This window comes from Erpetoichthys calabaricus, chromosome 9 (assembly GCF_900747795.2).
Source record: "Erpetoichthys calabaricus chromosome 9, fErpCal1.3, whole genome shotgun sequence".
NCBI lineage: Eukaryota > Metazoa > Chordata > Cladistia > Polypteriformes > Polypteridae > Erpetoichthys > Erpetoichthys calabaricus.
Genome location: NC_041402.2, coordinates 2,736,364 through 2,752,876, shown reverse-complemented (window position 1 = coordinate 2,752,876; position 16,513 = coordinate 2,736,364). Strand labels below are relative to the sequence as shown.

General features: G+C 40.2%; 1 protein-coding gene across 6 annotated transcripts in view; it reads left to right on the top strand.

The window, feature by feature from the left end:
• LOC114657328 (bromodomain-containing protein 3-like) overlaps positions 1-16,513 on the top strand; it is a 116,544-nt gene that overhangs the window by 61,753 nt on the left and 38,278 nt on the right. For all 6 annotated transcript variants that reach the window (XM_028809088.2, XM_028809086.2, XM_028809085.2 and 3 more), the window contains exons 6-8: positions 935-1,306; positions 10,204-10,332; positions 16,091-16,285. In XM_028809088.2, coding sequence (XP_028664921.1) covers positions 935-1,306; positions 10,204-10,332; positions 16,091-16,285 — 696 coding nt within the window. The remainder of the gene's footprint in view (positions 1-934; positions 1,307-10,203; positions 10,333-16,090; positions 16,286-16,513) is intronic.

The window sequence follows — 16,513 nt, the reverse complement described above, 5'->3', positions numbered from 1 at the left end:
TCTTGTTTTTTTCATTGACCAAATAAGAAATTAAGAGCCACTTTGCATTTCTTTGAATAATCTGACAAGAAAATCATGTGACTGTACTGAGGTGGTAAGGTGAAATTTAACGAGTCAGAGCTCTGAATACTATGATGGCACGTGAATGTAACAATAGTGCTAAAACAGCATATTTATTGTTACTAGGCAGCAACATTACAGGTTAATACATGGATGTGATATACTTTGTTTTTAACTTTTCTCACTTTTGTTTTAGTCTTTTCCTCATTCATTTCTTTGTAGCAGTTCCAGGCACCAATGCAGTTATGCTTCTGTTTCAGTGCAGACGTACTTTTTGCTTGCAGCAGTGTGATCAATAGCATCATCTCTTTATTAATCACTTCTTGAGATCAGGTGTACTTTTACCATTAGGGTGGATTGCACTCTTTTCCTTTGACCGCACAATTCAATTGCAAGGTGCAGCAAAGCATGAAATTTGCTGGCATTGTTACGAGGTTAAATCCTACCATTGTTTTTGGGCTCTGCTCCCTTTGCTTGATTTTAGTGTGTTGCTGTTAATCTGGTATTTCAATAGGTTATTAATAACTTGAGCTCCAGCTTGCCTTGGGAATTTCAGGCAGGTGTCATCCTTAAAATCTGACCTCCTAATTGAAACTGAACAGAATTCTGCAAATAGTCAGGGGATTTGCAGTGGTGGGACTGTAATGTCTGCGCAATGCAGCAAACTCCCGGACTTCACCTGAGTATTAGTTTAGATATATAGATAGATAGATACTTTGTTAATCCCAAGGGGAAATTCACAATTCAGTTTAGCTATCAAACACTACCATTCTTAATCTACGTTTTGTGTTTTCAGGTAATGTTCTTCTGGAGTTATAAGCAAAACTGGAATTTGTTTTCCTTTGATTAATCCATCTGTTTGCTTACTCTGCAGAAGAAAGGCGTGAAGAGGAAAGCAGACACCACAACACCTACAACTTCAGCAATCACAGCAAGCCGCAGTGAGTCCCCCACTCCATTACTGGAGCCTAAACAGACCAAGGTGGTTTCTAGGAGAGAGAGCACAGGACGGCCCATTAAACCACCTAAGAAAGACTTGGAAGATGGGGAGGTGCCCCAGCATGCTGGGAAAAAGGGAAAGCTAAGTGAACATCTCAAGTACTGTGACAGCATCCTAAAGGAAATGCTTTCTAAGAAACATGCCGCTTACGCCTGGCCCTTCTACAAGCCTGTTGACGCAGAAGCCTTGGAACTGCACGACTACCATGAAATCATCAAGCACCCCATGGATCTCAGTACTGTCAAAGTATGTTCCCCCAGTACATTCCTTACTGATCCTAGTATTTGAAGTACTTCATCTGCTCTGCATTGTGCCCTTCAGTCAAAGCTCTGTGCAGGAGTGATTTGTCAGTTCTCTTCTTATCAGGTTTCTTTCCACATTTGCCTGCTCCTAAACGGTTCTGATTTTGTCCCAGTCCCTCCAGCAAAAGGGCACTGTAATTTTAGCATGCGGTGAGTGCCCCTGCCCTGCAAATTACAGGGGTGTTCGCTGCCTGGGCCAAACATTCATTCTCTGTAGCTCGGCTGATAAGGTAACGATGTGCATCCATAAGAACACAGGCCTGGTAGGAGGCATAATGAAAGATTTTAGGGAACGTGATGACAGTTAGTTTTTTTTTTCACTATTAGTCCTTGGTGGAGTCTTAATATTTAAGACTATTAGTTTCACTTTAAACATGGGAAGAACTGATTAGTCACTCGGTCCTGCAAGATGCAGAGCCCTCAGAGTTAGATATGATACATGCAGGTAAATAGGTGTAGCTAATCTTTTCACACTCTTAATTTCTTACTTTTATAGGTTATGTAACAATTGTATGTATTGTTTATATCGTAGTTAACATTTTTTATGTCTGCCACTCCAAACCACTGCTTATTCCCAGACTGCCCTTTCAAGACTGAAGCTTATTTCTTGGCCATTCTTCTCCAACGTCTTCTTGTCCCCTGACTGCCATCTAGCAACCAGCCTGTGTCCTGTGACTCTCTGCTGCCTGCTCAGTAGCTGCCCACAGCTAAAGTCTTTATAGCAAGCCTTGCAGAATTCCCACAGCTGTTTTGCTGGAGCCATCTCCTTTTTTTCTAGATTCCTATTTTTAGAAAGTTGTTTGGAAGCTGGAATGCTCCACATAGAACAAAATTTGGTTCTGTATGTTATAATGTGCAATATATTAATGGAGCAGTAGCTTTATTAAAAAGGTGGAACAAGCTGAGCAATTTGATATTTTGAAAAACTTGAAGCAATAATGCATCCAGAAATTATGCTTTTTTTAATACGTCACTAACCCCATGTAGTTAATGGTGATGGCTGAGAAAAAAAATTCAGTCTCATGTTTTCAAGCAGCACAGAGAGTTCACAGTGGAGACTGGGGGTGACTAACATTGGAGAAACGGTAAACAATAATAAAAAGGTGCATGGAAAAAATCTCATGCTATTCAGGACACATCGTCCACATGGCAACTCTCTCAATTGTATGCTCACAACATCCCAAACGCATGTATTTTTACTAAAATATTAAATAAACCACTTCCAGAAAATGCTCTTGTCAATGAGATTGGAACGTGCTCAGACACACCCATGACTTGGAATTGAAGATCCTCCTCCTTGCCTCATTCATTGGCCAGCAGCAAGTTAATTCTTATTCATTGGCTAACGTTACACTTAACATGAGATCAACAAAAGCACGCACTGAGAGACAACGGTTAAAAGTTAAGTAAAAGCAAGTGAGCACATCATCGGGAAGAGGATATCTCTCATACTTGTATGTGCAGTATTTGAGATGCTTCAACCAGCAGAAGGTCAGTTCAGCCATGCAGTTTCACAGAGTGCTGTTAAATAGTCCTGGAGATGGTGGCACTGACCAGAAAGCAGGAGACAGAGCTGAAGGTGGCAGAGTTAAATTGGGTGTGACATGGATGGACAGGATTAGAAAGGAGGACATTAGAGGGTCAACTCAAGTTGGACGGTTGGGAAACAAAGTCAGAGAGGCAAGATGGCGTTGGTTTGGACATGTGCAGAGGAGAGATCCTGAGTATATTGAAAGAAGGATGTTGAAGACAGAGCTGCCAGACAAGAGGAAAAGAGAAAGGCCTAAGGGTGTGACAGAGCAAGATGACAAGGACAGGAAGAGATGGAAAAAGATGATCTGCTGTGGCGACCCTTTAACAGGAGCAGCCAAAAGAAGAAGACTATGAATGTAAATGCAATGATGAGAGGCATGATCTAACTCTATTTTAGTAAAAATTCAAGTGTTTGGGACGTTGCCACCACACAGCTAGACAACTTGACATGGATTATGCTACATGAGCAACAAGTCATTTTTTTTCATAGACTTTTAGATACTGCTTGCTGTTGTCCATGTTACTTTCATGTCTTTTTTAGTTTTTTTTTTTTCTGTTAATTGCAAACTTGGTTGCTCAAAGAAAATTAAAGACTAAATTGGTTCTTTATTAATCGATATCTTAAAGTCAGAAATTGAACCTGCTGCTTGTTTGGATTTCACGCATTAATATTTAGTTGCACCTCCTTTTGCTGCAGTAATAATTTAGCGAATATAGGGATCCATTTGGCATAGTGGTTGACAGTCTTCTTCTGTGCGTCTCTCTTTGCAGATGTACTTCATCTCTTTCAAGTTGTGAGTTGCCCTTTAAGCCCTTGTCACATTAGACATTTCCAGCGATTTTCAGTTGTAGCCTTCATTTGTTTAATTTTAGTTAGTCGGTGGTGCGCCTAATGTGACATACCGCACGACTAAGACCAACTAGTCTGCAACTGGCTAGGATAAAATCAACCATGTTTGATTTCCTCAACTAGTTGGGGTGGTGGGGGGGTAGCAGGCTGTGCACACAAGAGAGCTGATGACCAAATGAACTGCTGAATGCTCATCTGTAAGTACAATGCATGGAATGTAGCACCAAGAAATAAAGAATGCAGGTCTTTTTTACCTCACAAACAGAAGAGAAGCTCATCTGTCTGATGCCTCATATTTTATATACTGTAACAGAACGAAAACAAAAAGAAATAAAAGGGCACAAATTTCTGCTGAACTTGCTGCGGCTGTCAACTCTTTGTAAAGCGCCGCTGAAGGTAACATGCTGTTGGCTTTCAGAAAAAGGGGCATGCACAACTGCACAGGAACATTGGCACTCAGTGGGTAAATGTGACTTGGGTTGCAATTTTCATTTGTGTAAACTGACTTGGTGCAGTGAGGAGATTAGCGACTGTGATTATTAAATCTGACATACATCACGACAAAAAGTTACGTAACCTGACATTGGCTTTAGCCAATCAAAGGCTATACTCTCTGAAGTTGACTGAACCAAAGGATGTTCTCCTTTTTACTCTTGAGCCACTTCACTATTGCTTTGGTGACGGTCCTGTGCACATCATGCTTAATGTTGAATCTTCTGTAGAGCTTCAGTTTATTTAATAGACTCGGTCACACTTCCTTACAGTATTTTCAGCTACTGTGCTCCATCTGCTTTCCTCTTCAACTCTGATTTGTTGGCCAGTCTTAATGAGAAGCATCCATGTGGCGTGATGCTGCCGCCGCCAGTCTTCATTGTAAAATGCTTTTTTCTTGGGGTGTGTGCAGTGTGCCACACATGACACTTTGAATTTGCCTGAAGAGGTCAATATTGTTCTTGTTTGATCCCAACAAACTTTCCCAAAACTTAGCTGTTTCATGCATCAGACAGACAACAGACAGAGTCCACTTCCTTAGAAGCCAATAGTATGTAGAGCCCTTGACATAGCTGAGTGGTGCACCTTTACTCTACACGTAACTGCTGACCCCTGGAGGTCTTTTGTGGTGATTATTGCCACCTCGGTGACTTTTCCCACAAGTCTCCTCCCTCTCTATTCAGTGTGTGATGTCTGTGTACTCTGAAGTAGTATGAACCCGTTTCCTAGTCTTTGTGTCTTTTTTTTAATCACTTTATCTCAGACTTTTCTGTTATTCAGTCTTCATTTTCATACCTTTTCTTCAGATTCACTGTGTGTGACCAATGATTTATAAACAGACTGGAGTTTTTATCCTCAAAATGTGACAGTGACTTCTGTGGTGCACAGGCAGAGGCCAATGGTAAGGCAATTATATCCTTGATTAGGGCCATTTCAAACTACCAGAGCTCTGGGGTCTCAATGTTTATGCAGGCAGCAGATTTCTGTTTATAACGTCAAAAACTGTCTTGACAAATAGTTTTGTTTTTTAAAATTTTTCATCCAAAGCATGTGAGTTTATAGTTAACATATGGTTCTATAGAATCCATTTGCAGTATTTGAACATTTTTCGAGGTTTGTGCTCTTATGTATGTGTTCAGTACAGCTTGTACAGTACATGGTAGGTACACAATGACGTATGTTTTTTTTCCAATGAATCTTTTACGCTTAGTGTAATGGAGCCATTTAGTTTATTTTTGTAAAGCTCCTTTCACTCAGTGCAGGCATGGCACTTTGAGCTATATTATTTGTATGAAAATGTTGTTGTTGTTGAGTTCTTGGGTACAATATAAATGCAAACTTTATAAAGTACACATAAACACACAGATTTGTTTAAACAGACAGGAAAACGAAATAGTTTGAAGCTGGTTAACATTATTGGAACTCAAACATATCTGTCCATTAACTGATCATTGAACTGTGACTAGCAAAATTTATAAAGATTGTTTCGCTTCATGACAGACTTAATCATTTTTAATTCGTAGTAACTCTTAATTATTTCTTAACGTTGCCTGGTGGCACAGTGGTTAGCACGAATCCAGTGTAATAAGTTTGAATCTCAAGCACAGTCCTTGCTCATGTGGAATTTGCATTCTCCCCTGATGTCACTGTTGCTTTTTCCCAGGGTACACCTGTTTTCCTCCCACATTGTCAAAAGACGTGCAGGTTACATTAATTAGAGGGTTTAAATAGCCCACTTGAGTGAGTGTGGCTGAAAATGTAAAAGTACAAGTTATATCGTTAAATGGGAGGTCAATCTAAATTTAGGGTCATAAGGAGACCGCCTGTAGTGGTCCAGTCTGGAACAAGGCAAGCACCATTTCTTTAAATGTCATACGTGTACATATATGTACACCCAGAAACATGTATCTGGCCACTCGACAGCAGCCATTTTATGGAATTCTCCTCCCAAAAATAATAATTTATTTCTGTGTTACTTGCTCCAAATTTGTAGTGATCACTAAGTTTTCATAGAGAACATAGATAACAAACTTTGTTACAGTGGGCTTGAGTGGGGACCCACAGGGCCCAACTAATTGCAGATGCTTTTAGGTACTGGCACATATGCACGATTATGCAAAAATGAATTTTAAGAAGGTATAGACTTAAATTTCATCAATACATTTCAGTAATATGGTAATCATGCAAGCTTTAACTTAGTTGTGACCAGAATGCACATCATTTAACAATTAGCCCTTTCCACAAAAACAGAAGTGACGCAATAACAGTTTAATCTACTTCCTGTTAGTTGACCAGCAGTGGACCACATTTATTTATCATCTCCCTCCTTTCACTTCCAAACATCGATATTTAAACTGAGAAAGGTATTGTTGAAAAGTACCAGACGATGAAAGCATCAAAAGTGGACAAAGGCTGTACGGGATTCCTTTATAGTTGCCACGTTATTTAGTTGTCTTATGCCAGTATAGATTCAGCCAACCTGTTTTTATATTTAGCATTAGAGCACTGCTGTGACGGATGTCTGTATACTGTAAAATGGAATAAACAAGGTAAATTATCTGTAATCTTTGAAACGAACTATATTTTATCTGTTTAGACCTAGCTACAGTTTATCTTTGTATTGTTTTAAATGGCTTTTCACGTTTATTATGTAACTAGCTGTGTAAGCCTGTGTTGTAAAAAAAAAAACCAAAAAAAACCTGGGCTCCTAGAAAGTATTGAAATCGTCAGAAAAAAATTTGAAATGCTGAGCCGGTAGTGACGTTTTGCTGATGTGCTCGCCTTGCTTGTGTATTAGCAGCTAAGCGAGTTTGTCTTTCATATCGGCAGTTTCACTTTGGTGACGGAATGGCTTTCTTCCAGCTTCATGCTGTAGCCTTGCTTTCTTTTTTCTTCTGACTCGTTAACTTGGGGCTGCCTTGCCAGCTCTTTGAGCTTCATGCTTTAACCTTGCACTTCCAGGCTGGACAGACACACACACTTCCACGTGTAGACATTCATATATAAGATAGTTATTAAGTTCCTGCCAGGTAACATATGAACATACAACATTAGATGTGGTTTTAAACTTACAGTTCATATTGTTAGTAATCTCATCACAGTTATGATAACTTGTGTATACTTGCCAGTAGCAGGCACCATTGCATAGCTGAGTTCCATTTAGAAGGCACTTATTGTGCTCTTTTCTGTCAGTGTAAATTCTTACTCATTAACTCCGAAGCAAACATTTGCCCCTTCGGTTCCTGTGTTCGTAAAACAACAAAATTGTACCAGAAAAAAAGTCTCGGCACAGCATCAGTCTTAATGTGTACTCGTCAGATTTGAAGCGCTGGCATATAAAAAAAGTTGGTCCTTCATCGCTTTTGATGGCTTCGATCCACTTTCTCCTCTATTCTGATGATTCTGTCTTTGTTTTGGACAACCAAAAGTGAGTTTAACCATCAATGACACTTTCCGGAAGACGAAAATATGGTGTGAAATGAGCTACACCTGAAACCCATGTGTCACTCCATGCAGAAACTCAATAAATAGCTGGGAAGTAAACTAGGTTTTAACCTTTTAGAAAGGCCAATTCCATTCTATATATGAGATACTGGAATCTGATTTTGTCCACACACATCCTTGACCAGCATTAATGAAAGGAAAATTTGGGGGTGTTGGCACTAAACTTAGGTAGCCACACAGTTGCCCCTTCTCTTTGACTGGGGATGAACATGCCCGTCAGTAGTGTTTTGTGGCCAGGCATGTAACAGAGTCTAGCTGCAGACCTCCAGAGATCTGTCCAGTTGATGAGTCAATCGAATTGAACACATCCTATACCGTTTAGCAGCAGTGTTGTAACTCGATATGCCCAGTCACCTGTGTCTTTCTCAACATACCCTTCCTTTTCGAAGGTGTACCTTGCACTTCATTCTCATAGAACATACTTGTAGTTAAGGTTAGGGTTGTGGTAGGCATGTCTGTGTCGTGAATGATGACAGTTGAGTCGGCGATTCTTGTATTGAGTGTGCCGTTTAGTATGACTCTCTCTGTAGGTTAGCGACACTGTCATGTAGTGCTGCGGCCTGTAACCACACCTTTCTCTGATTTTCCGCTGTGTAAACCACATGGCACAAATCCGATTGGCTGTTCACGAAGAGCTCTGGAGATCTGCAAGCTAGACCCTTCTCAATTTTTTGGCCTCACATCCATCTTAAGAATAGCCGAGTGAAATGCAAGCCAGTTTTCAAAATAATGCTGCCTAGTTTACATTTCTTAGTGTTCATTCACAGCATCATCTTGGTGTGATCTGTTCCTGTATGTAAATAATAATTAAATTACTTGCCATTTGCCCATTCATCAAAAGAAACCAGTTCATCTGGCAGACAGTTTTCAGAAATCACACTGCAAGGAGCGCATCAAGAACTACGCCGAATCTCATTTGCGAAAAAGCAAATGTCTGTCTTGCTTGATGTTACAACAGTTATTTGAGAGGCATTCTCTGCTAGCGTCTCCTAATGGCTAAATTAGATTTGGGCTGGGAGTAAAGTATGATATTTTTGTTAAATTAAAAAAAAAAAAAATCTGTCATAATTACCATTTGCATTTATTATGTTTTTGGTTAGGCTTTCAAGTCATATGGTTCCAAATATGATGAAAGTAAAGAACGCATGGATGAATTTTGGCTAACTAGAGTTTGTTTCTTTTGCCTGCCTTTCCTAAAAATTTGATCGCAAAACCATCAGGTTTCTATTTAATCTCATCTGTTTTCTTGTAAGGCAGCGCTTGTACACGTAGTATTCTGTGATCTTGTTGACAATTGTACATTGAGGAGAGTACTGTTAAACTGTGTGTGTGTGTGTGTGTGTGTGTGTGTGTGTATATATATATATATATATATATATATATATATATATATATATATATATAGTGTCACTTGTAAGCAAGCAGGCATTGTAAGGATGATGGGAGATATTTTATTAGAAATTTTTGCATTCAGTTCAGTCCTTAAGAAATGGCAAAACACTGGAGAGTTTTTTTGTGTGTGTAACTTTCATTATGCATAACATCGCAAGTGCTAGACTCATGGAGTAAATTACCAAGTAGTTGTGATCAGGTCAGGTCAAGTTGGGAGCATGCACTGGCACCATGCGTTGCCACACCCACCACACAAAGAAATAGCTCAGGATCCCAGTTGGCAACCCCCTAGGCAGACACATGGTCCAGTTCAACCCCCGGAATTGAGCATCTATCTGCTGTAGCCAGGTGTTACATGGGCATCCCCTTGGCCTTGTCCAGCTGCTCGGGTCCTCAACAATGAGGATTTTGTGAGTTGGATCACCCTCAGGGAATCGCGCCACTTGGCCGTAGTGCTGTAACTGACATTCACTCACAATGCAGGTAATGTACCTCAATCGGGACCCCATGAGCAATCGCTCGTTCAACACAAAGTCAAACCAACAGTACCCAAAGACTCTCCAAAGAGACACAGTACCAAAGTTGTCCAGTCTTTGTCTCAGGTCACTTGACAGCTCCATGTCTCTCAACCGTATAGCAAAACAGGGAGCACCTTTTTTTTTTGCAAAGATACTAAGAGTGCTGCACACCCCTTTTTCATGGTAGGAGCATTCAAAACTCAACTTGATGTTATTTTGAAGAAATTGGATAGGATGGGCGAGCTTCGTTGGGTTGAATGGCCTCCTCTTGTCAAAATGTTTCAGGTGACTAAGTGCCAGGTTAATTTGGTGCAGAACAAAAGAGGGGAAAAGGTCCCTGGAAATGAAGAAGGCATCCAGAGTAATGGTGACCACAGCTTTGGCCCTTGAATGTGAATTTTTATAAAATTAAAACCAGTAGAGTGGGTCCAAATTAAACGCAAGTACTTTTGGAGGTCAACATTGTCACTGATTTTATTTGTTTTGCCTAAACATAGATTTCTGGGAAAGATCTTGGGTTCCCATTTCTAGTTTTGTTTTTGTTCTTTCCAGAAAAAGATGGACAACAGAGAGTATCAAGATGCACAAGGCTTTGCAGCTGACATCCGGTTAATGTTCTCAAATTGTTATAAGTACAACCCTCCAGACCATGAAGTTGTGGCGATGGCTCGAAAATTACAGGTATGATTTTTTTATACAATTATATATACAGTATATATTTACATATCTTCATATTTTGCATATTTTCTTAAACTTGCCAACTTGATTAGTTGAAGCTAAGGTGCTACACATTAAGTGTTCCTGATAGTCATAACCACTAGCAGTTCTTACCATACTGACACATTTAGATATAAAAACTGCTATGCCAAAGTCCTATTTATAGATTTTTAGCCCGAGATTTAACAAACGCTGACCACCAAACTATCCTCAGCTTGAGACTTAGTTCCAAACTCGGTAACCGGTTGCAGAAGTCAGCATATGTAGATTGGTAGCATCACATCCTCCACACTGACTCTGAAAATAGGCATTCCACAGGGTAGTATGCTGAGCTCCCTTCTGTACTCCTTATTCATTTTTCACTGGGAGTCCAAACACCACTTCAGATCCGTCATTGCATGTACTGATAATACCACAGCCATAGGCCTGATCACAAACAGAGAAGAGGTCTACCTGCTGACTGAGTCGTGCCTAGACAACAATGTCACTTTTACCCAGCAGCTAGTCACGGACTTAATAAAGCGATCCACACTGCCATCTGCATCAGAAGGGATGCAGTTTTATTTTGTAGGGGTGGGCTCGTGTGTGCGAGAGCTGATGGCCATTGAGCACTTACCCAAAAGTAAAATGCTTATAATGCGGCTTTGAGGAATAAGGAATGTGGTTATTTTGGACCTTGCAGACAGAAGAAAGGCTTGTCTGTCTCATGCCTTGTTTTACGTACTGCGAAAGAATTTTAAATAAAAAAAAAAAAAGACTTGAGGTTGCATGTGAACTTGCCATACCTGCAAAGCATTCATACAGGACTGGCTCTGTCAGGCTACAGAAAAAAGGGCAAATGTATGTTACTTTGGAAATAAAGAAATATGCGAGAAAGTAATCACGTAGTCACCTAATTTGGTTTTAGTCTTGTCGTCTGACATCCTCAGGTGACAAGATCAGCAGCCAAAATCAGCTTACGGGTTCTAGAATTGTAGTTGAACAGAGTTGCACAGGCAATATTTAACCACTAAGACATTTTAGTGTTTAATTTGTTCTTGACTTAACACTTTCAAGATACATTAGTTGCAAGTTTTTGTTTGTTTTGTTCAAGTCCTTGTTTCTTACTTGTGAATTGATATTTTGTCTCGGTAAGCTTGGTTGAATCATCATTACACTGGTCTACAAAAAAAATATTTTTTGTTTGCTACTGGGAACTTCAGACCAGCTCTCTATTAAGTTTTTCACACTGATTTCATATATGAAATTAGAATTAAGATAGCACAGCAGATTTTTGAGAATCATTGCATCATCACATCATTGCCGTTTTGACACCTTTGAATATCAATATAATACAGTCATATGAAAAAGTTTGGGAACCCCTCACAGCCTGCATAATAATTGACTCTCCTTTCAACAACAAAGATAACAGTGGTATGTCTTTCATTTCCTAGGAGTACTGAGGTGTTTTCTGAACAAAGATTTTTAGTGACGCAGTATTTAGTTGTATGAAATTAAATTAAATGTGAAAAACTGGCTGTGCACAAATGTGAGTCCCCTTATCATTTTGCTGATTTGAATGCATGTCATTGCTCAATGCTGATTGGTGTGATGAGCTCGTTACGCCTTGAACTTCATAGACAGGTGTGTCCAATCATGAGATATAAAGGGATTTAAGGTGGTCAATTATAAGTTGTGCTTCCTTCCCTTTGACTCTCCTCTGAAGAGTGACAGCATGGGATCCTCAAAGCAACTCTCCAAAGATCTGAAAACAAAGATTGTTGAGTCTTCTGGTTTAGGGGAAGGCTACACAAAGCCATCTCAGAGGTTTAAACTGTCAGTTTCTGTAACTGTAAGGAATGGAATCAGCAAATGGAAGGCCACAGGCACAGTTGCTGTTAAACCCAGCAGGTCTGGCAGGCCAAGAAAAATACAGGAGCGGCATATGCGCAGGATTGTGAGAATGGTTACAGACAACCCACAGATCACCTCCAAAGACCTGCAAGAACATCTGCTGCAGATGGTGTATCTGGACATCGTTCTACAGTTTAGCGCAATTTGTACAAAGAACATCTGTATGACAGGGTGATGAGAAAGAAGCCCTTTCTGCACTCACGCCACAAACAGAGTCGCTTGTTGTATGCCAATGCTCATTTAGACAAGCCAGATTCATTTTGGAACAAAGTGCTTTGGACTGATGAGACAAAAATTGAGTTATTTGGTCAGAACAAAAAACGCTTTGCATGGCGAAAGAAGAACACGGCATTCCAAGAAAAACACCTGCTACCTACTGTCACGTTTGGTGGAGGTTCCATCATGCTGTGGGGCTGTGTGGCCAGTTCAGGGACTTGGGGCCCTTGTTAAAGTCGATGAATTCAACCCAATAAACAACAAATTCTTCAGAATAATGTTCAAGCATCAGTCACAAAGTTGAAGTGACGCAGGGGTTAGATATTCCAACAGGACAATGACCCAAAACATTTGGTTCTTTGTTAAATGTATTACTAGTTTGAAAACAAAAGCATACATTTTTAATTTACTTAAAAGTAAAATGAATATATGCTTCCAAGAGCAAGGAAAAAGTTTACTAAAGAGTATATTATATAAAATTAAGTTTTATTTTAAACTGGAATTGGCTAGTTGTCTGTATTATCAGAATAGATTAGATGAGATCAATTTTATTAATCCCAAGGAGAAATTCAGTTGCTTCCAGCCTCAGAAGCATAAAAAACAAGGATACAGACTCAGGGAACATATAGTCTCTCTATTGTATTAAAAAACCCTGGGACAAGACAAGACTTTTTCAGAGAGATACTTTCATGTCCCACAAGACCAGACTTCATGCCAAGAGATTTAGCCGTGCCCGGGGCCGGAAATAAAAGACAAAGAGTAGATGACAAAGTAGAACATCGTAGAAAGGTTCAAAAATGTTGGCGCAATACACATGCAGAGCAGATTAGAGATTATGAAAGTAATAAAATTCGAAAGTCTCAAAAAAAATGAGAGTAAAGATCGCATTCGCGTAAACAAATGGAAATTATTACTTGGTGAAATAATGGAACAGCGAAAAGAGATCAAATATATTGTTCAGATTTAAACTTTATGTTGGAGTTTTGTAGATTGTCTAATTCATGTTGCTGTCAGGGAAAAGTAGTGTTTCTTCAAAAAAGAAGAGGCATATCCGTGAGAATTAAAAGATTTCTTGTTTGGTGAAAGTGAAGTCCACATATATATGAACAGCAGAGATGTAAAGTGGCTGGTGCATAGCGCAGACCGGGGGGTTGATGAGCGAAGTGAGCAGGGGGTGAAGCCCCCTAGTATAGCCAAATAATCAATAAGTGAACAAATAAAAATAAACTTAACAAGTACTTTGGGTGGAAATATTAAATTGTCTGATACTGTAGCAGTGTGCAGAACAGACCCTCGCAGGTGCTTCTAAGCTCTTCGTGATGGAATGAGCCTGTGACTAAAAGTGATCCAAGAGACCGCCACCTGGAGGAAATGAAGGGAATTTTTCATGATGTTATCTAAATTTGCCATCATCTATTTTTCCACAACAGCTTCCAGTGTGTCCAGGGGGGTTGGCTTTCCTGGTAAGTTTGCTCAGGCATTGTGCTTCTTTTGAGCTTGGGTTGATTCCCCGCCTTGGAGACCACAGCGTAGAACAACATGATGGCCATTATGGACTGGTGAAACATTACAATGCAATCTGTACAGATCTTGGTAAACCTTGTTGCATCTCTTTGGAGAGCTGGCAGCTTGTTGTCTGCTTAATCATTGTGCAGTCGTATGACCAAAGAGTGGGCAATAAACAGGCTGCGGCATACATTTCTGATTGGAGTTTCACTGGTATACTAAAAATAAGTGCCAATGTATTAAACATAAAAAAGTACCAAAAACATGCAAATGTGTGCATGCCCATGGAAAATGGGAAATGTACTTCGATGTTTGTATGTTACAACAACATTTATCTCTATAGCATGTGTAGCTCAAAGTGCTTTATAAGTAGTAATGAAAGATGAAATGGACTACAAAGAAAATAAATTGAAATACAAAAATAAAAAATGAATGCCTACATAATATAGATATTAGTGTCCTAAAAGTAATGTCTTTGTGGACATGAACTGAATATGGACTATCTATAGTGAGAGAATGGACCCGATAGAATATATGTTTATTATATTTATATATTGATAAAGGCGCTATATATGCACCTGACCCGACACAGACTGATAACGGAGGCATGTTAAAATCAACTAAAATTATTTATTTTTCTTCACCTGTAGGCCACATCTTCCCCATGACCCACAGGCAGTACACAGTCCCAAAGCACACCAACAAAACACAATTAGAGCAACACTTTTCACCACCACTCCTCTCGGCAAGCATTGTCCTCCTCCTCCTGACTCAGCCTCCTCAGTGGTGTCTGCTGGCTCCTTTTATAAGTCACCCGGAAGTGCTCCAAGTGCTTGATTGCCGAGTTCCGGCTGCACCTCCGGGTGTGGTGAAAATATTGCCCATAAGGGCTCAGGAGTCCCAGCTGCATCACCCCTTGGTGGCGCCTGCAGGACCCAACAGGGCTGCACCAAACTCCAATTCCCATGGAGCCCTGCGGGAGACCGAGGCACCACTCCATTCCAGAGTGGTTGCCATCTAGCTTCCATGGGGAGGTATTGGATAGTCCATGGTTGCTCCCCCAGAACATATAGTGAAGGGGCGTCCCAGCCGGGCACATGCCCCGGCCATCCGCCACAATATCTATATATTTAAAGCCAGCAATTTGAAATGGAGAGAGAGGACAGGAAATGGCCATGTTTTGCTTGGTGACAGTGTGATTTGTGAGTGAGCAAGAAGCTGCAAGTTTCATCAGTTCAGGCCAGAGAAGTGAATAACTGCGATTGAATCCTTTGAATTTCCAAAAGTAAAAGTCAGGACACCCATCAGGTTGTTCCATTTAATATAACCATTTAATGTCCAAACAAAAAAGAAATGCCTTGTGCCGTTTAGGCGTCTTGCTCGAGCTTTGAAATAGACAGCAAGGCATGACTTTAGCTGCAGGGTCTGTTTGCTTGGGGGCTCTGACCAGCATTTTGCTCTTGCCAAAAAAAATGCCTCATTCCAGGCAACCAGGGTTCTTATAGCTGGGGAACCGTATGTGTCGGGGCTAAGTGCTCCCACTGGGCGGCTTCTCGGTGTTGTTGGCTATTACATACCTCAGTCAAGCCCGTGAGGAGATCCTCTGATGCGCCTATGTGATAGTATATAAAAATACATTAACTGAAACAGTCAAATATTTTTGCTTTACCATAATATGGATTTTTGCCTACTCCGACTTTAATCCTGATCAATGGTGCTTCTAGTACGGGTAGAGGTGTAGCAACAATACTGCTTGCAAAACTCAAAAAATAGACTGAGAATCAGTTATGTCAGTAGTCAATAACAGTAACAGAAACGTTACTGTTTAATTCAACTGGGAAAAAGTCATTGATTCAGGGCTGATGAGTTACAGTACATGGCAAAAGATTAACTCTGTTTTCTTGTAGTCTTCCATTTCATGTTCATTTTATTTCAGCAATTAAAAACCTCACTGATCTCTACACACTCTGTCTAAGCGGCCTGTTGGAGATTGGATGTGTTAGAAGTATAAATTCAACTGATAGGACGATCACTGACATTTGTGTTTTAACTTCTAAACAGCATCGTGTCACCCGTGACACTTTATTTTTGATTTTCCTCCTCACAGGATGTCTTTGAGATGCGCTTTGCTAAAATGCCAGATGAGCCAGTGGAGCCCACGCCACCCCCTGCACCCCCTACAGCTCCTGTAGTTAGCAAGAGCACAGAAAGCACTGACAGCAGTGGGGATACATCGTCTGACTCGGACAGCTCCGACTCCGAGGAGGAGCGTGCCACGCGACTTGCAGAACTGCAGGAACAGGTAGGTATTAGCATGACAAACTAAGGGGGTGATCTGATCCTCTCCCAAATCTTTTGTTCCCCCTTCTTTCAGACAGGAAAGTCTCTTCTGAACTAATTTAAAAATGAAAACAAAAGAAATAGTTTGAAACTTCACGGATTAGTTTACCATTTTTTTCCATAAGAAAATATTTTTTAAAAGTAAAATTAATACAACAGATGATTATGTATGATTGCTCTTTTAAAAAAT